Raw genomic sequence first — 20883 nt, 5'->3', positions numbered from 1 at the left:
ATCATTGCCATGGTGGTGTGGTCTTGAAGTTAACAATTCCAGTGTTGCCTCTTGCGTCTCCACATTTCCAATGTGGCCCACCATCAGCTCCCCTCATAAGCGAATTCTGCATTTTTGAGACTCATTTCTAGGTGCCCAGCCTATAGCCTGCTCCTCCAATGCGTTTATAAGCACCTAGTTTCATGTATAAATGCCTGTCTGCTTTAAAAAAAAAAACAAAAAAAACCTATAACTATGGGAAGAAAATAATCAAAGAATCACAGCCTATTAATTATTTGCTGATAGCATTTAACATTACCTACTTACAGAAAACAGTTATTGACTCAGCTGGCAGTGGGCCAAACCACCAACCAATGAGGATTTCTGTTTTGTGTTTTGTTTACTAATGTTTCCTCCCATCCAAAGATATTAAGACACCTGCCCTAAAAAGATTAATTGCTGGCGGCCCACTGAGAGACTAAGATATTCAAGTGATTGGAAATATTCAGAAAAATAAAAAGAGCACACAATTTTATTTGAAGCAGGAAAAATATTAACTGATTTAAGAATGTTAGAAGTGCTTCCAGTTGAACAATGTATGAATTTTTCACTAACGTTAATGTTTTTTATTTAATTTTTTAAAATTTCTTTTGAGTACAATAGTTACTATGATTCATATTTAAATATTTTAATTTCAGATATAATTTTCCCTTAAGAAAAAGAGGTGTGCTGAATACTTTAGTGTGATTTTTAAAAATTACACCTCATAGCAGTTTTTCATAACTAATTTTAAGGTGGAAGTAATGAAAAAATATAGTTCACTTAAAAGAAATATATTTTATTTCACATTTTGCTGAAACATGTGATCTAACTAATGGAAATTAAATATTTTTAATTAAAACTACTAATATAGATGTGGCATTTTATATATTTATATATTATATTTATATATTAATATATAACATCATCTTTTTCTTCCTGACTAAAAGGTAAATTTTAGATTTAACATAGAAAAATTTTAATACATAGGAATTAGCAACCAAATTGTGAAGTATTCTGACTTTTTAAATTAGAATTATTTCTTTATTTTTAAATCCTAAATAATAATATGAGAATTCAAATATACTTCATGGAATAAGTTAGATTTATTAATTTGTATTTTTGTATTATGGTGTCATCCACAGAAATTTAAATTGGTACATTCTTGTTCACAATGAATTAAAACTAAATTTATGATGATACTATGATTTAGATAAGCTTGACTTTTTTTTACAAATGAGAAAGGAAGTTTGACAAAACTAAATAAATTGTCCATGATAGTATAGTTGGTAAGTGAATGCAGAAATAGGATTTGAACTTAGATTAGTCTGATACAAAACCTATGCTCTAATAGGTTGCAACTCAGGCAAATAGTCAGTGGCTAATGAGCGAGAGGAGGGGATGTAAGCAGACATAGTCTATTTGACCCGGGCAGTGAGTAGATAAACAATAGCCAATATTTAAGAATCTGCGTATACTAGTCAAGCATTGGGTAAGCTGTCAGCTTTCATTCTGTCACTTACTGGAGAGGAGTCCTCTACAGTGAGTGGCACTCTCTGTGCCTCAACTTTCTACTCTCTTAAAAGACAATAATGAAAGTATAAGATGGTAGATGTACAGCACTTAGAACAATGCTTAGCTCATAGTATAGGCTAAATCAATGTTAGCTAGCCCACAAATATTCTTTAAGTGTCTTGTACGTATAAGTAAGACACCAGGATTACATAGTGAGGCATGTTAGGAGCACTAACAATGAAAGTGGTTTGATTCTTCATATCTATGAGGTTAACAGGCATTACATACATGAGTTCACGTGCAGCATATCCTATGTGCTGTAGAAGATCGTATGCCAGGAGGGTCCAGCCCTTGGCGAGGGATTTCAATAATTATGCCCTATTATTTGGGTCAGTATTAACTGGGAGAGAAGGACACAAACAAGGAGAGTTGAAATTAGTATATGAGGCACAAAAACAAAACAAAACTGGAGATCCTATGGAGAGATGGGATCTTGAGAAGGAGGCAGAAGCCTGGTGATCAGAACCAGGTCAAAGTCAGGATCATCCAGCAGCAGTGAGCTGGGATGAGAAGTCCCAGCATGCATGACCAGGTAGAGCCATGAGGAAAGACAGCTGCAGCACCTGAGAACCCAAGAGGGCATGAGACCTTCCCCCATGGAAGATCCTGCAGTTTTCTGAGACTCGGACCCCGTGGCTTAGCCCAATTAATCTCTTAAACTGGGTCATTGCCCTAGGTTTCACAGCAAGCATGAGCCTGGCAGCCAAGGCCCTTTAAACACTGGCATCAATGAGAAAAAGCACTGGAAAGAATCTGGTTTCTTTCAAGTTCTGAGAACAACAGATTCCCTTCTGGGCATGCTTTAAAATCTGTTACCATCATCAGGTAATTTTACAAAGCAGAGCAGTTAAAGAACTAGTCAGAGGTGCCTCAGCCATTTCCCAGATGGCCAGGGAGATGAAGACAGAAGGAAGAGTACTGCTTCATCATCATCAGAAGGGCCACCGCACCTGCCCTTGATGCTTGGTCATTAGCTTGTGTGGTCAGTGAACCCAGGCAGGCCATGACTGTTAAGGAATGCATGCTCCAGGAGTTGCAGAAACTTCTGGATTTATTTATGTCTAGGAAAAAGAACAAGACCCATGGCACCACCCTTACCCACACCCACACCCACACCCATCTGCCTCTGAAAGGGCCATATATGTAAGGTTAGCCTTGGGTTAGGGTAGCCATGGGAAATCATGCAACCTCCACCTACCATCTGCTTCCATTCCCTGCAATGAAAGAAGGAAAGTTGTATCCCAGCACATGTGTGGGCTTTGCCATTGACAAAGAGTAAGGGAGCACTCCAGAATTCGTTCCTTGTAGGACTCAGAATATGGATTAATAGAGCTTCTTAACACTTTGTTTTGCCACGAAGTTGAAAATATTTTCGAAACCTCTGATCTTTCATTTAAAAACGATTAATTCTTTCAGGTCATAAAAACACCACTTTAAAAAAAGCAGGTAATGCGGAAATGGATCCTAGCAATTTGAATGGGTTCAACCTTTGCCAAAACACAAGCAAAACAGGAAAGACAGTTGGGTCAGATGCCACGGGTTGTTAATCCTCACATTTGCTCTCGCATATGACTTTGTGGCATATATTAGTATCCCCATGTTACTTACAAAGAAATGAAGCATGAAGAGATTAAATAGCATGATAAATATCACATGATATGTAGGTCAGCAGAGTAACCAGGAAAAAAAGCTCACGATACAGACTTTCCATCTAGTATTCCTTGACCTCTTACCACCTTCAGGAACAACCAACCTGTCCTCTCTGCAGTCCATTCTCTTGATTCACTGGAACAGCTTGCTTCCTTTTCATGGCCCTGAGCCAAATGTCCATCTCTCTGTGCATGATGTAGGTCATCCCAGAAAATGGATTGGTTTGAATGTATGTAATTGAGTTGTCCTTTTCCCTCTCAACCTGCCTTTCACAATTATGAATGAAGAATGTATATCCTCTGCATATCTTCCCCCAACCCTGAGTTTGATGTTCATTATTCATCACCTGTTTTTATGCTTTTTCTGTAAATTAATCTATCTACAAATAATGTGTACTATTTTTAGGTTATCTTCAACTTCATATAAAATGGAGACAGTTTTATGTGTTTTACATGATTTGAAAATTATATGTATTTGTATGATTTGAACACTATATATTTCACATGATTTAAACATTATTGTTATATAATTGATTATTATACATTTACATGTACATGTTACATACATAATATATGTTTTTAAAGTATACATAACTCTAATTCATTCATCTGAACTACTGTGTAGTATTCCAGTGGTGAATAATATATTTATCTATTTTGTAGCTGAACATTTAAGCTATTTGTGTAAATTTCTCCAGTCGTCAGTTTAGAAGATAACTTGCTAGGTCATAGGATATGTACATTTTGACTTGACTAGATTTTGCAAATTTTTCTTCAAGGTGATTTTATCATTTTACAAGTGCCCCTTTCTCTACATTTTTAATAACAGTTTTTATTGCCGGACTCTTATGTTTTCCCATGCAGATGAATTCAAAATAGACTTCAGTTTATCTTTAATTTGCTCATTCTTGATTATTAGTGTGGTTGAATTTATTCTGTGTGTTTACTGACCATTTAGATCCCCTCTTCCATGCATTGCTAGTTCCTTTATCTGTTTTTCTATTGGACTGTTTGCGATTTTCTTATTGATTTTGGAGGATTTATTTACATATTCAGGTACTAACCATTTGTCAGTCATATACGTAAGTGTAGTCCATTCCTAAAGAGCTAATTGTTGTCTCGAGAGTTTACCTTGCACAAAAATTTTAATAAGCAAGTTAAAAATAAGATATAGGTAAGAAAGTTGCCATTTCCATGAGCCTGTGAATTCAGGAAGAGCATTACGAGTGCCACCCTTTCATCATTTCCTTATTTGTTTCTTTCAAGTTCAGAGAGTTAAGTATAGGCCACCTAGTTTTGTGTTTAACAATGTGTGTGTTTGATTGCAGAGTGGGTAGTTTAGAATAACTCCCATCTGAGGAAGGACCAGTTTTGAGAGTGATTAACCTCCAATTATTAGATCTAATAGACTGCATATCTTTCACTGAAACAGAAAACATTAGACACCGAATGCATCTCAGGCCATGACTCCTCAGAGGAACACAAAAATGAGCTCTAGGCAAAGGCATAAGGCATGAAGGAACAATCCATCCCAACTTAATATCTCAAGTATTTTACTACCAGGAAAATCCCTACTCATGACACAAGTCCCTAGACTCAGATAACCAAGGAAAACATGAGCAGTAGAATAATGTTATGCTGATGTCAGGTTGCATAGACACATTACCTTGGGAACACTGATATAAAATCTGAAAATAATTATGGCTTTCTTTCTCTTTCAGAGGTGTGGTGAAATCTTGTTTGAAAACCCTGATCAGAATGTCAAATGTGTTTGCATGCTAGGTAAGAAGACTTCTCGTTTTAGATATATTAAGTATGTGGATGTTCTATGGACTTGCTGTTCTTCTGTTGCCTTGCTGACTGTCTCTTGTTGCATATTGCAGAGGCTTATAGGCTTTTTTATGGGTTTATAGACAGGTATAATACATGTATATTGGAACATTTGATGATAAAAAAAAGGTTTTTATTTTATTAACTGTCAGTAAGTCAGGAATCATGCATCTGAGCATTTCAGAATTTTTCTTGGTTCATCAGCATACCATAGAATTGGGTGCTTTGTAGTCACGCAAATGTGATGAAAAAGTAAGAATCACACTGCAATTCCTAAACTGGAAATGATAAGTTAGGTAAGTAAACTATGAAGAATTTCTATCACAGCGCAAAGCTCTTACAGTGCCTGGGAGAACTATAAATGTGAACTAATCTACAGTTACCCACAATGCATTTGTAATAAAATTACAACACTGTAATGAAAAATAATTTGTTCTTGTAGGATGATGTATCATCAATGCCTTTCACAAACTCTTAATATATAATATTCCAGTAAGAAATGAAGTGGATATTATTTTCTTCATTTTATAGGTTAGTAAACTAGTACAGAGAATATAAGTGATGCACTTAACCTCAAAGTGAGAAATAGTCCAAATTATGACGTGAACATTTTTAAAATGTAAAGTTTTAGGTACAGTGTTTAGATCTTATTTCAATCACTAAACCCCGTCCAATTAACTTTCAGTTAATTATTGAAATAGGACAAAAAACAGTAGCTTAGATAAATAAAAATAATCCTTAAATTTGACTTTCACCAAAATTTTACCCTGTCCACTCCAACTTTGAACAACACTGATTAGCAAAGAACAAAAGTATTCATTTTAGCTTCTTCCATTTTCTCTGGCTAACTCAAATATTGGCAGCTAGCTTATTGGTGAGATGACTCAAAAGCAGTCAGCAAGATAGAGGCATAGGAAGGTCTTGGTAATGTATAATCCAAGATAATCAGGTAATAATAACCAAGGATTGCTCATGACTTGAAAAACAAGCCAAAAATACAAAAACAAAAAAAACAACAAACAAAAACAGACACCATATTTTCCTAGTCTTATGATCCTCATTTTCTTGTGCTAGTGTTTTAAACCTGTTGCAGTTCCTATATGTTTTCATTTTAATTAAGATGGTAACCATCAAGTAACTCATCCATTGTAAAATGAATAGTGCATAACAATGAACATAGCATAGCATCCATACAACCATTTCAAATATCCAGTATTCCTATCCTTTAAGCATGAAAATGCCTCAAAAATGCTGATAGATATAGATAGGTAGGTAGATAGATAGATAGATAGATAGATAAGCAGAAAAAAATCCCTTTGTCCAGCCATTATGTCCCAACCTTAGATTTGGGAAAACATTTCATCACCACATTAAATCTATTCATCAATTAACTTATTTAATTTTCACAATAACAAAATGAAGTTTGTGCTAGTGTTATCCTCATTTTATAGTTAATAATAATTGAGGCAAATGGTTAAATAAGGTACCTTAATACCATTAAGATATTGTATGATTATGGCTTCTACCTAATCTAGTAATTTTAATCATTTTTTTAACTTCTAGTGATTTTAAGCACATGAGCACATCATCTGTTTTGCCTGAATTTTCCTTTGTCCTAGTTTCTCTGTGAGTTACGTGTTTCGTTTATAGCTACGACAGGGACAGCAATAGACTGTTTTCTACTGCCTATAGACTTGTTCTCACTTAAAGTAAGGCCAATTATCCTTCCATCTCTTCTGGATTATATGGAATGGTTTATATAGCTGCCAGAAGACATTCCTGGCCACGAAGTGTATCCCAGTGAATCTGCCACATTATACAACATTCAAAAATTAGAAATATACTTACATTAATCAGTTCTATATTACTTTTACTGTCATAACAATTATAATTAATTAAATGATTAAATATGTGAGAGGTGGAGTCTATCCTAAACATCTTAGATCATTTATCCTAAGCAAATTAAGGCATGATCTCTCTTTCAAAATATAAATGTCCTTGGCAATAGCAGTATATTATCAAGCTTGTAGATTTCATTAGTTTATTAGATTTCTATTTTCTTAGTGATAGGGAACTAAATAATATAAAGTAATTGTAAGAATGGAAGTTTTTGTTAGTTTTGAGGGCACAGGAAAAATAAAGATGGAATAGGAAGAACAACGGTGCATTTTACCTTTAAAATAGATGGTAAATATTTATTCGGTGTCAAAAATAATACCACGTCTAGAGACCTTGATTTATTCACATAGTGAAAATTGTTCCCTCAAGGAGCTTACATCTAAGAAGGCTTAGGCTTTTTCCTACTTATCTGTTTAAGAGGATTGCTACAAAATTTAATTGAAACATTTACACAGTCCTTTGAAATCTTAGATGAAAGAGAATACCAAAATAAAATTGTTATGGATATCAATACACATGGATCAACCCACCATTAGCAGGTGTCCACCTGAAGCCCATGGGCTGCCATTTCACAGCAACACTGTACAAGTTAATAAGAGGAGAAGTGAAATCAAATGGTTTATTCCCTTAAAACAAGAGAAAATCAAGTTACTAACATGTAACTCCTGTAACTGAGACCATATCATATTTCATCAGGAAAGGGCATCTGTATTCACACAACAGCAAAACACCTCTTTACCATTATCTGAAGTATTTGTTGCTTCCTTTGAAAGGAAACTGCGATCATGCCCTTATGGCTTCTTAAAGCATTTCTTGAGAAAGCGTTATACCTCCAACAGTAAAGGATATTCTTTGATATTTTAAGGGGCTATTAACTTTTCTAAGTATTGCCAATCATGAGTATAGTTTATATTTTTGCAGGTAATGTATAATGTTTTTGTGAATAAAGCAAAATACCTAGACAAGGAAACCAAAGATATAAAGTCTGCATTTCCAAACCTTCATCTCTCATCTTTTTGCCACCGCAGAACTGAGTTCCCTAAGGGAGGCCAACCTGAGACATCCCACAGCTTTAAATTGTGAAGTTGGGCTCACTTTAACCCTTAAAATCCCCCCTCTTTTCCTACTCACATGCCAGATTTGGGGTGCCTGCCCAGTTCCCAGCTGTGATCTGGTTTCCACACAGTTGAGACAGAACTTGGAAGAGGGTCACTAGCCAGGGACACCATTTATAGTTCCTTCTCTTCCAGTAGTGTGTCCGCAGATCATTATGAAAGATACTTTGAGTATATGTGTTAAGCTGTGTACCTCACGACTTCCATAAATAAGTTATCCTCACCAAAGTCGTACTTCTGGCTTATTACATTAAGTGAGACATCAGTGTAAAATTCACCTTGAATTACTCTGAAACACAAATTCAATGCAGTTTTAAGTGGAAGCAAACTACTATCATGTATAGGTCTTATGGGGAGATCATTTCTGGATTCAGAGGAATGGTTCGTGCTGCATATGAAGGTAAAAAAAGATGTCCTGCAGGGCTGGCTGCACTGAGTATTAAGTATTCGTTCCATAGAATTCTCTCAGAGAGGGCAAATGTGGGCAATTGAGTTAAGCACCAAATTGTAATAAATGTTGCTTTCTTCTTTCCTTCATCCTTAGGGCATATGTTTAAAACTTGTACTTCCCCCATCTCCCTCCTTTTTTAAAAATTTAGCCATGAGATTTCTTTCAACCCCAAAATAACCTCAGAAGTGCACATCACTGTATTAAAAGGTATATAGCAAGACTTGCACCTTAATGAGGTATAATGAACTGATACCAAAGGAAAAAAGAAGTGGAGGAGAAATTAGTTCTCATTGCACGAGTAATGTAGGAAGGATGATGAGTTACTAAAAGGATTTGACCTTTTAAATATAATGAATCAAACTGATTCACAAAGAACCAAGAGTATTTTAAAAAATTATATAAAGTGAGCAATGTTGAATCATTTCTTAGTCCACTTGCCAACCTCACTCTGTGAAATGATAAATCTTGGGGAAAAAAACTTTCAAAAAAGCATTCCCCATCAGACTCGATGCCTCTTGAAACTGCTTCTTTCTCCTTATTCCTAGAGTGAGATTCTCTTAAATAGTAAGCTTTAATTTGCTGGGGGGTTTGGGGGGGGGTTGGGGTGAGGGGAGTGGTTCTAATTTTTTTAATTATTTTATTTGAGTATAGTTGACACACAATGTCACATTAGCTTCGGGTGTTCAGCACAGTGATTCGACTTCTCTATACATTATGCTATACTCTCCACAAGTGTGGCTACCCTCTGTCACCATACAACATTATTACGATATCACTCTATTCCCCCAGACTGCGCCTTTTATTCCTATGACTCATTCATTCTGAAACTTGAAGCCTTCATCTCCCAGGCCCCTTCACCCATTTTGTCCATCCTCCACCCCCTGCCTCTGGCAAGGATCAGTTTGTTCTCTGTATTTATAGGTCTGATTCTGCTTTTTGTTTGTTTGCTTCTTCATTTGCTGTGTCTTTTAGATTCCACATATGAGTGAAATCATATGGCATTTGTCTTAGTGTGACTGATCTCAGTGCAATATCCTGTAGGTCCATCCATGTTGTTGCAAATGGCACAATTTCATTCTTTTTTGTGGCTACATAATATTCCATTGTGTATGTATACTGTATCTTCCTTATCCATTCATCTGTGAATGGACATTTAGGTTGCTTCCATATCTTGACTATTGTAAATAATGCTTTAATAAACAGGGGTGCAGATATCTTCTTAAATTAGTATTTTTGTTTTCTTTGGGTAAATAGCCAGTAGTGGGATTACTGGATCATATGGTATTTCTATTTTTAGTTTTTTGAGGAACCTCCCTACTGTTTTCCACAGTGGCTGCCCTAGTTTGCATTCCCACCAACAGTGCATGAGGGTTCCTTTTTCTCCACATCCTCACCAACCTTTGTTATTTTTTGTCTCTTTTGATTTTACCTATTCTGACAAGTGTAAGGTGAGATCTCATTGTGGTTTTGATTTGCATTTTCTTTAATCTGTAACTTATGGTATTTTGTTGGCTCAACTTCTCCAACCTCTTTATCAAGGTTTAAGTTTATAATTTTTCAAGGTTTGAAATTTTCAGTGATCCTTCTTTTGTTTCATGCATGATTTTTTTCATGGTGATTGGTGCTTCGTCATTGAATGTAAAATATGCACTTGTTTTTACCTGCCATGGTTTTTTGTTGAAGTTTATTAGAAATCAGTTAAAGAGATTTCCAGTCTTAAAGCAAGAAAATACCACAAAATCAATGTTTCATTAGCATTCAACATAAACAGAGAGACTTGCTTTCTAGTCATACTACCAAAAAATTAACTGTGTACTCATATAAAATGTTTTGTCTTTTAGGCTTTAATTTATAATTTTTTCTGCAAAGTAGAAATTAAAACATCTGTTCTTCCTAGCCCAGGGGTTGTACTGGTGACAGAATAAAATGTTCTGTGAGGAGACTTTGCCTGCTGTAATGTCCTAAATATTGTTTATGCATCAATAAATTGGTAAATAAATAATAAACAATTGAAAATAAACAAATTGATGATAATAAAACATAAATAATAAGTTATTTACTGATGACATTAATAGTGTTTAGAAAAGCAACTGAAAAGCTGACACACTATATAAAGGTGAGAACAATTTCTAAAAGTATCAAACACATTCTTCAGAACTGTGTAGTAACTCTGGGGCACCTGAGTGGTTCAATTGGTTAAGCGTCTGACTCTTGGTTTCAGCTCAGGTCATGATCTCATGGTTTCATGAGTTCGAGCCCTGCATTGGGCTCTGTGCTGACAGTGCAGAGACTGGTTGGGGTTCTCTCACTCCCTCTCCCTCTGGCCCTCCCCTGCTCTCTCTCTCTCTCTCAAAATAAATAAACTTAAAATTTTTTTTTAAATTGTGTAGTAACTCAAAGGTATTCATTCAATTCTCATTCAACAGATATGCATGGAATACCTGCTACATGCAAGGTATTGTCCTGGGCACTAGGAATACACACCCAATGGGACATGTGTCTTGTCCTTGGAGGGTTTAACAGTCCAGGAAGAGACTCAATCCCTGAACCCCCAAATCTGCAGCACCAGCTTGAGATGACACATGAAACAGTAATAATAATAATAATAATAATTATTATTATTATTATAAAGAAGTATGTTGGGACTTCAAAAAATGGGGGAAGTGTATACAGTTGGGATATGAAGATCTGTAGACTTAGATACGCAGGGGCTGAGAAAATGGCAGCATTCTAGGTGGATGCATGGCCATATTCAAAAGTCCAGATAAAAGAAAGCTGGGGAGTAGGAGGGAGCAGGAAGTGTTTCAGACCACATGGATGATGGAAGAATAAATTGAAAAGGAATTGGGGGCCTTATTATGGGCAGTTTGACTGTTGTCATTGACTCTAAAAAGAGAGAAGTATCAGATAAGAGAGAGTCCTGATCTCTTATTTAGAGAGTATTTTTTCAATTATAGAATTTTAGAGAATACTCTGTAAACTAGTTTCTACTTGACAGCTGTTAAGAACAGCCATTCATCAGATACTTATGAAATTAAATAATTTTAACTCAATAACTATTTGAATCTGATGACCTGAATTCTAGATTCGATTTTTTTCATCTTAATCTTTTCCCATTGATATTAAATATTATAGTATTTTATTTAAGAAGTAAAACAACATTGTAATCTTTTATACTGGAGAAAATTGTTAAAAGGTTTTTTTTTTTCACTTTTCAGAAATTTGTCCTCTAATAACATGGGTAATTTTTGATATATTTTGCTTTTCACTGGCATCAGCTCATGATTTTTGTATGTAGACAACTTTGAGGTTCATAAATATTTTTCTTAAAATTAATACACAATCTGTCAAATAATATTTGATATCAAAGTAGGCCACTGTGGTGTAGTAGAAAGAACAGGGTATTTAAAGATTTGGTACCAGCTAAAAACTCTGTGACTATACACCAGTCACTTAAAGGCTATAAATATCAGTTTACTCTTCTCTAAAATGGAATAATAAGTAATAATAACAGTATTATTATGTATGTTATCAGGTTTGTTGAGGATCAGAGAACACAATATTAAAGCATTCTATAAACTTTTAGAACTACTAGAAATATAACATTATTTTTATTAAATACTAATAAGTAATTTGTTTGAAGTACTTGCATTTCATTTGCTATTAGTAGTATTTTGTATATGCAAACTGACATATGCAGTCTTTTGTATATGCAGTATATTTGATATACTGAGAATATTGAACTATCTCAATTTGGTTAAAGTGAATAGATATTTTCAAATGCATGTTTGCAATCTAGAAATAAGTATATTATCCTCATAGGTTATTAAAGAAAGACTATGGTGAGAGCTAATTTATGTGTTCTTGACCTTAGAAGTGAAGGGCTTTTTTAAAAACAAAAGTTTTCAAGTTGCTTAACTGATTTATCAAGATTAAAATGCCATAGAAATTTGAATTAATTTTAACTTACACTTTTGAAGCACTTCATATCATGTGGACAAATGGACAAATCAATTCACTCTTCCTATATGTATGTTCATGTATGAGATTTCCTAACTTTTAAAAGAGGGCAAATTGAAATCTGGATATTTCCAAGAAAAGGCGTGGGGGCATTATCCCAATCACTTACTCAGGATCTGCCTTATTTTACTTTTCATTGCACTTCTCAGCAAATGATGTATTTTATATTTCTGTCTGTTTGTTAATTGCTATGTCCCAGCGTCACCCCACCACATAGAATGTAAATATCATGACAGCAAGACTTAGTTTTATTCACTGCTGGGTGTCCAGCATCTGGGACAGTGTTTGGCCACCTAGCCTATATGAGAACCCAACATTTACTGAATGGATACATGCTGATACATTTGTGAGAACAGCAAAATCACCTGCAGGGCATGACCCAGATGTATCAAAACCTGGTTGGTATAGCATTTAAAACCATCTGCTACCTCAGCTAAGGCATGGGTAAGCTCCTACATGAACTAACTGGCAGTTTCTCAAGCATATTACTCGAGGTTACAGGATGATAACTGTGTAGTTCTCTACAAATAGGCAGTTAGGACTTAGCCTAGGAATCAGGTAATTAACAAATATTTCCTGAGCACTACCTATGCTCAACCCTCTGCTGGGGATACTCTGAAAGTTGATCTAATGAGCAAGGTAGAATCCTTATCATGAGAGTTTATGCCTCTGCAAATGGAACATTGTGTTGAGAAAACAGGAGGAGGGCTGTTATTTTGTCTTCTCTACGTTTACAGGAATATATAGAAAATCATTTTACCCTGAGGTTTATGATTTAAAAGTTTTTCTACATTGTCTTACTGACTTTAAAATTTTTTCTTTGGAAGTCGTTATTGCCTTGCTTGAGAAAAATAAGTCTCCTAGTTTCACAGTTGCTTTCTGTGGAATGCAGCAGCATTTCCAAGGCAACAAAACACCACGCTTTTGAATGCAGCAGGGAGCCAGGGCTCAGATAAGAGCTAGCTGCTAATAACAACACAGGCAGAGGTCATTCTATCAGAACTGAAGCTATAAATCCCCAAGTGATAGAAGTGTCAGTCTTGTGTTAGTTTCCTTTTCTCTCTGAAGGAAGAGACCCTTCATACAAAGCTACACTTCAAAAAATTGTTCAATCAACAAATATTTATGGATACATAAGGCATGCCAGGGTAGGAGTGGAAGACATGGAAGGAAGTTCTGGTTTCTGCCCTCAAGAAGCTTCCAATCTAGTAGGAACTATGTAGACAAAAACAACATAGCATGCTAGATCATAAGAAGGATGGGCCAAGGTCTTGTGGAAAGGGAAGGTGGAGTGGTGTCAGAAGGCCTACACAAGAGGTGAAAAGGAACTGAGTGTCAGAGAGAAGCAGCAGACAGACCTGTGAGGCTGGGAAGGGGCGGCCTGCTGGAAAAGCCATTGGCATTTCTAGGAAGAAGGAGCAGCAGGTTCAAAAAGCTTAATATGACCAAAAAGAAAAACCGTAAGTCATTACTCCTGAAGAATACAGTAAGAGTAAAGAAATGATGGGGGTGCCTGGGTGGCTTAGTCGGTTGAGCGTCTGACTTCAGCTCAGGTCATGGTCTCATGGTCCATGAGTTTGAGCCCCACGTCAGGCTCTGTGCTGACTGCTCAGAGCCTGGAACCTGCTTCGGATTCTGTGTCTCCCTCTCTCTCTGCCCCTCCCCCACTCATTCTCTCTCTCTCTCTCTCTCTCTCTCTGTCTCTGTCTCTCTCTGTCAAAAATAAATAAACATTATTAAAAAATTTTTAAAAGAGCAAAGAAATGATAAGATAATCAATGTGGAAAGGAAGGTGAGGCAGATTGAATGGTTCTATAACAGGACAAAGAATCATTTAAGAATGTTCAAGCAGAGCTACAATGTGAGATACATGTTTCAGACCGAGCTGGTTAACTAGAGAATGCCCTGGAGGAGGATATGACTGGAGAAAGAGAGGTCAGTTTAGGAAATTGCAATAATAATCAGATGAGAAATGATGAGTCCTGCCCAAACTGAGACAACATCAAGGAGGACAGGAGGCACAAAATTCAAGAGACTTTGAAAGGGGATGGTGGAACTTTATAATGGATTGACTATAGGAATGTTATTTAGAGGTGCTGTTTCACCCTTCCCCAGACAACCTTCCCCAGTGGAAAGTGCATGAAAATCAGATTTGCAACCATGGGAAATGAGTTAAATTTTGGACACAGCCAATTTGAGATGCTGAAGGAACTCTCAGAGATAGTAGGGAGTCTGGAGCTCAGAACAGTGATCTGGAAGAAGGCATTAGTGACAACATATCAGTGATGATATGAGGAGGTGAGGAGGGAGGTGGATGTGCACCTTGGAATGCTTGGAAGCAACATACCAAAGGGTTGAACTTGAGCAAGAGGAATCTAAAGAAGCTTAAATAGGTTGGAGATTAAGGAGTGAGCAGAGAGACAGAAGGAAAACAAGAGAGAATGGTATCGTCTTAGCCATGAAGAGAGAGATTCAAAAGGAAGATCACGATAAAAATGTGAAGTACAGTAGAAGTCAAATGCGATCGAGATTAAAAGGCATTCGTTGGACTTAGCAACCTGAACTATCAGCAAGAGTATAACTAGTAGAAGGTCAAAGATAGGGAGGGTGGTGCACAGACAAGGAGCAGAGAACCAAGGAGGGGTACTAGTCTATCAAGAAATTTGTCTGAGAAAAGAAGGTGAAAAATAATGATGGCTTGGAAGGAGTTCTTAAGATGGGAAAGATTTGAGAATGCTTCAATTCAGAGAAAAAAGAGCAAGTAGAGGAAGTGGCTGAATGTTTCCGAAGAGAAAGGAAGTAATTGTGAGCTGGAAAACCTCTCCCACTGCCACAGAGAAAAGGCGGTGACAGTGGACAAGGAAGAGTAAGGGTGGAGACATGCCCATCAGGTTGAAGATGGGCAGAAATTGATATTTCCATCTAATTGCCTCCCTTCTTGTTAAGAAGGAAGCGTGATATCTGGAGAGAATAAGGAGAAGAATAGAGGAGGCAGCATGAAGAGGTAGATAAAGGTTTGAAATTAATGTAGGAAAGAAGAAAGAACTGACTAGAGATAGATCAAAGGGAATTCCGAAGCAGTTCTGATGTTAAACTCAATGAAGTAAAACACCAACGCCAATCTATACAAATTAAAAAATGTTGAAAACACAGTGTGTTCGAAACGCACATTTCAGAAAAGTGACTGCCTCCTGTTCAAGAGCACCCTGCCTTCCCTTTTCTCCTTAGGGGTCTCCTCTTCCTATGGCCAGTCAAGGTAACCTGCACAGAGCTGCTTTCCTTGACCCTAATTCACAAGATCCTCTCTCTCATCCTGTAAATGTTGAATTATTTCTCCATTTTTTTCATCTAGCATGCATGTTCCAAGGGAGTAGGTCTCCATCTTATTGATCTTCATATTCCTAGCAACCAGCATTGGCCCCAAACTCCAAAAGAGCACAAAAAATAATTCCTAATGAAGGTATAAGAAAAATTTAATGTTTCGTGTTTTCCAAACCTTCTCCTCTGACCCCAAGGTGCCTCAAGGGGAGTCTTTCTTGACCTATCTTGGCCTAAAAGGAGATGACTCCACATCCAACTCCCTATTGTCAAGGAGACCAGAGGCGCTAAGCCATTTGAGATCTGACGGTACCATTATCTCCTGAGCTGGGCCGCCCCTGGCCTCTTCAGCCACCCCCGGAGCCACTGTAGTGGTTCATTTCCCTCAGTTACAAATTTTATTTAAAGGCTTTTTGCTCTCAGAATGAGTTCACCTAGGGATCCTTGTGTACATCAAACTGTGTTTTTATAATGTTCCAGAAAAGGTGTCATTTCTGGTTGACTCCCAAACAATGTTGGACTTTTTATTGAAATGAATACAGATTATAATTGTATTTCATTGTGAATTTATACATTTTTAAACAAATTATTCATGTAGCCTTGCTATTCAGGGTGGCTTAAGACGTCCCAATGTGGAAGTACCTGGGTGGCTCAGTCAGTTAAGTGTCTGACTTCAGCTCAGGTCATGACCTCCTGGATCGTAAGTTCGAGCCCTACTTGGAGCTCTGTGCTGAGAGGAGGAGCCTGGAGCTTGTTTCAGATTCTGTGTCTCTCTCTCTCTCTCTGCCCCTCCCCTGCTCATGCTCTGTCTCTCTCTCTCTCTCTCTCTCTCTCTCTCTCTCTCTCAAAAATAAATAACCAGTCTTATTTATAATGTTATAAGTTTATAATGTTTTCTAATGTGTATAGATTATAAACATGCACAAAATATAAAAATTTTCAAAGTTATGTATAGTATAAAAGTTTGTAGATTATAAAAGCACAAAAGGGTAGTTTTAAAATATTGAAAAAATAAATATTTGCTCCAATTGTATCAATTCCCTCTTTGAACTACAACATTTCTTTGTCATCTAATTACCGAAAAATACTTATTTACTTGCCAAGAGACCTATTCCAAAGAGACGGCTAACTGGTAGTCTAGAAAGCTCAGTTTCCATAAGCCCAAAACTTTTATATCTGACAAATTAATGCAAGTCTTTAATTTTGTGACCCTGGCTTGGACATTATCAAAATTACTGATCTCAAAGGCAAATCTAAAATAGGCTATATATCATAATAAACAAATGCAAAGAATTTGCCTTTTCCTACTTTAAGATAGTCGATCACATATGAATTTAATACATTTGGCTTACAGTGAATATTCTTAAAATTTTATGACTTGCAACTTAATGAGATAGTAACATTATATGTTTCTCTTTACCTAAATTCTAGATTCTGAAGTCTCTCATTCTATGTGGAACAGTAGAAAATTGGAGGTTTCATTCTGAAAGAGGCCCTCACATTCCTAAATATAAGAAAATAAATCCAGAAATGCTAATAGGATGTAGACTTCTGTAAGATTGGTGAACAACAGTATTTTTATTGTTCAATGATAGCCACATACTACAAATCTAAGAATTTTACAATATGTACTAAATCTATGAAAAGAGTTACCATGCTGATCTACTTTCTAAAATGTATATTACAATGTCAAGAAAATGCATTTCAATATTTCTCACTTCTTTAAACAGTTAAATATTTGTAAAAAATAATTGAACATTTTGTAAGTACGTACTGAATTCAAAAATACGTTTTCCACATTTCTTACGTAAAGTTCAGCATCTTATCCCGGAATTACTGCATTCCTTATAGAATAAGTTTTTTAATAATAATTAACTCCACTAGGCAGTGTGTGTGAAAGATAGCTTAGTCCCTCTGCTTTCACTTTTTGAATCATTGAAAGTCGTCTTTCATGAATCATGTTTATAAGATGGTTGACTAATAAAATGCCAAGATGACTGTGGGTAACAGTAGGTGAGCGACCACGACCGTGATTCAGTTAATTTAGCAGACATTTGGAACTTGGTCTTAAGCATATCTCTCTCAATATTTGAAGGGACTTAGTTCTTTCAGATATTGCTTTCATAGGACTTTAAAGTTGGGAAGAGCTTTGAAGGTCAAGTAGGAGAAGACTTCTTCTCCTAGCCTAGTCCACGTGCCTGGAGCCCAGAAGTTCAGGGTCAGATTTCAGATATGAGAGCACACAGAATCATGTAAACTTTTAGGCCATTCAATGTAGTAAAGGATTTTTTCTCTACCTACAATTTTTTGGCAATTGTACTGCTGAAAATGGAAACATGTTCTATTTAAAAACAAAAATCAAGACAACAGTGTGACTGTGCATGCCTATTTTCTTTACTTCCCTGTAGGGAAAACTTCTGGGAAAATTGGATTGAGATATTATCTTTAGAAAAGCAAGTTTTTAATTAGTGTCTTTAACATTAGTAAATAGGAACTAATATGGTGTACATGTATCTAAGTTTATATTTATCAATAGCCTGATATCCCTCAACAATTGAAATTGCAGCTTGCATATTTATTGGCACTTCTAATTCTCCTGCTATTAGTCTATTTAGCTATTGGTTTATTTAGATAGAAAATTGTTTCTTACTTTTTTATTGAAACACAACTTAAATTCTGATGAGCATCCTATTTTTAGAGCTTAACGAATTCTTACAAAGTTAATACATCCATGTAAAACCAAACAGATCAATATAGTTTTCCTCATACCTCCTCCCACACATTACTTCCCAAAGATTCCATACTGACTCACTGACTTCTATCACTATCCCCTAATTTTGAAATTTACATGAATAGAATCACAGAGCATTTTTTACTTTCTGCCTACCTTCTTTAAATCAACATTGTCTATGAGATTCGTCCATGCTGTTGCACATAGCTACAGTTCATTCTTTTCTTGTTTCTTTTGTTATAGAGAAGAGGTCAATAAATTGACCAGGGGCTAAATCTGACCTGTCAACTGTTTGTGTAAATAAAGTTTGATTAGAACATAGCTATGCCCATTCATTCTTATATTGTCTATAGCTGTTTTCATATTACATTGGCGCAGTTCAATAACTATGATTCAGTAACTATGAAAAAAGACCATATGATTGCCCCAAACCTACCGTATTACAGAAAAAGACTGCTGACCATTGCAGTAGAGTATTCTTGTGTGTGTGTGTGTGTGTGTGTGTGTGTGTGTGTGGCAATTTATTTTTTTATCAATTTTAGTGGTAATGAACATTTACCCAGTTTGAACTGTTACAAATAATCTCTAGTTTTGGACTGTTAAAAATGATACTGCTGTGAACACTCTTATGCATCTTTTTGTGCACAGATATACACATCTTCACTTAAGTATTAACCTAGAGTTACAACTTCTAGTATAATTAGAATAGGGTATTATACGTTCAGCTTTAACTGATTCCGCCAAATTGTTTTCCGAAGTGGCTGTACCAATTCACCCTCCCACCAATTGTGTATGGTAGCCCAATAAATAAATTAACACTTGATAATAATCTTTGAGTAAAAGTTAGAATACATAATTCATCATTCCACTCCATACAAACAACGTTTCATGCAACAGCCTTTAATGAGATCATGTATCATTTAGGTAAACAAGTCATTAGGTTGACAATGGTAGTAGTAAAACATGTATACTGTATTTGTTGATTAACAACAAATATTAAAGAACTGGAGTTTGTTGCATAAACCAAACCAGCAGCTATTTTTTTGCTGAACACTTGGAAATAAGTATCCCACAAGTGATCCTAATACATATTCCCCACCCACAGTGGAACTATAAACAAAACCCTGGTTCGTAAATAAAAACTCTTTTGGTGTTGAGGTAATTAACTTCCATTTTTTTTTCTTTTATGCAAAATACAAAATTAACCAATTTTATTTATTTATTTACTTACTTACTTACTTTTAGAGACAGAGAGAGTGGACACACTAGCAGGGGAGAGGGAGAGAGAGAATCGCAAGCAGTCTCCACACCCAGCACTCAGCCTAGCGTGGGGCTCAATCTCATGACCCTGAGACTGTGACCTGAGCCAAAACCAAGAGTCAGATACTTAACCGACTGAGCCACCCAGGCGCCCCCAAATTAACCAACTTCTTAAAGGCCTCAGGTTATAGATATGAACTTATAATAGGAAAATTATAGTTAAGGGGTCCAATCCTGACATATCAATAGTCACTAGCATAGTGATTCTATAAATCACAGAGCAGAGTGATTCTAAATCTAATCCTCACAAGTTTTTGTGGATTTTATTGACAAATGCTTTAGGAGTGAGTCAGCAAAGTATTTTCATTTTCCCTTTTTATCAGTTGCTCTCATTTTGGGTATTTCCAGGTGGAGCTAGAAAAGTCATCATTAGCCAGTATCAGAATTGAGTGCAATGACAGGATTAGAACTTCCCCAAACTCAAGATGTTTTTGACCTTCATGAATGGTGGGATCGTGCATAATCTTTATTTCCTTCTTTTTGTCCCTCTGTATCTTCCAAGTGTTCAGCAAAGGGTAATTATTAGTTTTATAATGAGAGAGATTTTAGGTTGTTTTTCTGATTTCTAAGGGTACAAAGCTTGTTTCTTATTGCTTGTTTGCTATACTAAAACCTACATCAGACAAGTGTCAAAACTTTGAGAACTTGTTCCAGCCATGAAGCGGACCTACTGGAGGAGGTGTTTGTAATCTGGAACTGCGCCTTGAGGTAGCCAGTATTTGGGTTGCTACATCTTGGGGATGAGTTGTGGCTTTTATTAAATTATCTGTCACAAAGTTACTTTCCCCCAAAACAAATGGACTTTCTGAGATCAGCCGCTCCCTTTGCAGATTGAGTGTAATCCCAGCGATCCTGTGCCTTGTGTCACAGCTAAAAGCCCATGAAATAGCACAGAAGTTGCAAAACAATATGAAAGTCAAGTAACTGAGGTTTGTGGTTCCCCAACAAATGGAAGTC

At 36.1% G+C, this 20883-nt stretch overlaps 1 protein-coding gene across 4 annotated transcripts in view; it reads left to right on the top strand.

The window, feature by feature from the left end:
- The window catches only part of PDE7B (phosphodiesterase 7B), a 581511-nt gene that overhangs the window by 360550 nt on the left and 200078 nt on the right, over positions 1 to 20883 (top strand). For 3 of the 4 annotated variants that reach the window (XM_053222207.1, XM_027056809.2, XM_053222208.1), the window contains one exon: positions 4964 to 5024. In XM_053222207.1, coding sequence (XP_053078182.1) covers positions 5018 to 5024 — 7 coding nt within the window. In that variant the 5' untranslated portion in view covers positions 4964 to 5017. Of the gene's footprint in view, positions 1 to 4927; positions 5025 to 20883 lie in introns of those variants that run through there. The other variant, XM_027056810.2, reaches the window with a different exon arrangement.

The sequence above is a fragment of the Acinonyx jubatus genome, chromosome B2, assembly GCF_027475565.1.
Source record: "Acinonyx jubatus isolate Ajub_Pintada_27869175 chromosome B2, VMU_Ajub_asm_v1.0, whole genome shotgun sequence".
NCBI lineage: Eukaryota > Metazoa > Chordata > Mammalia > Carnivora > Felidae > Acinonyx > Acinonyx jubatus.
This window is presented reverse-complemented; position numbering and strand designations above follow the sequence as displayed.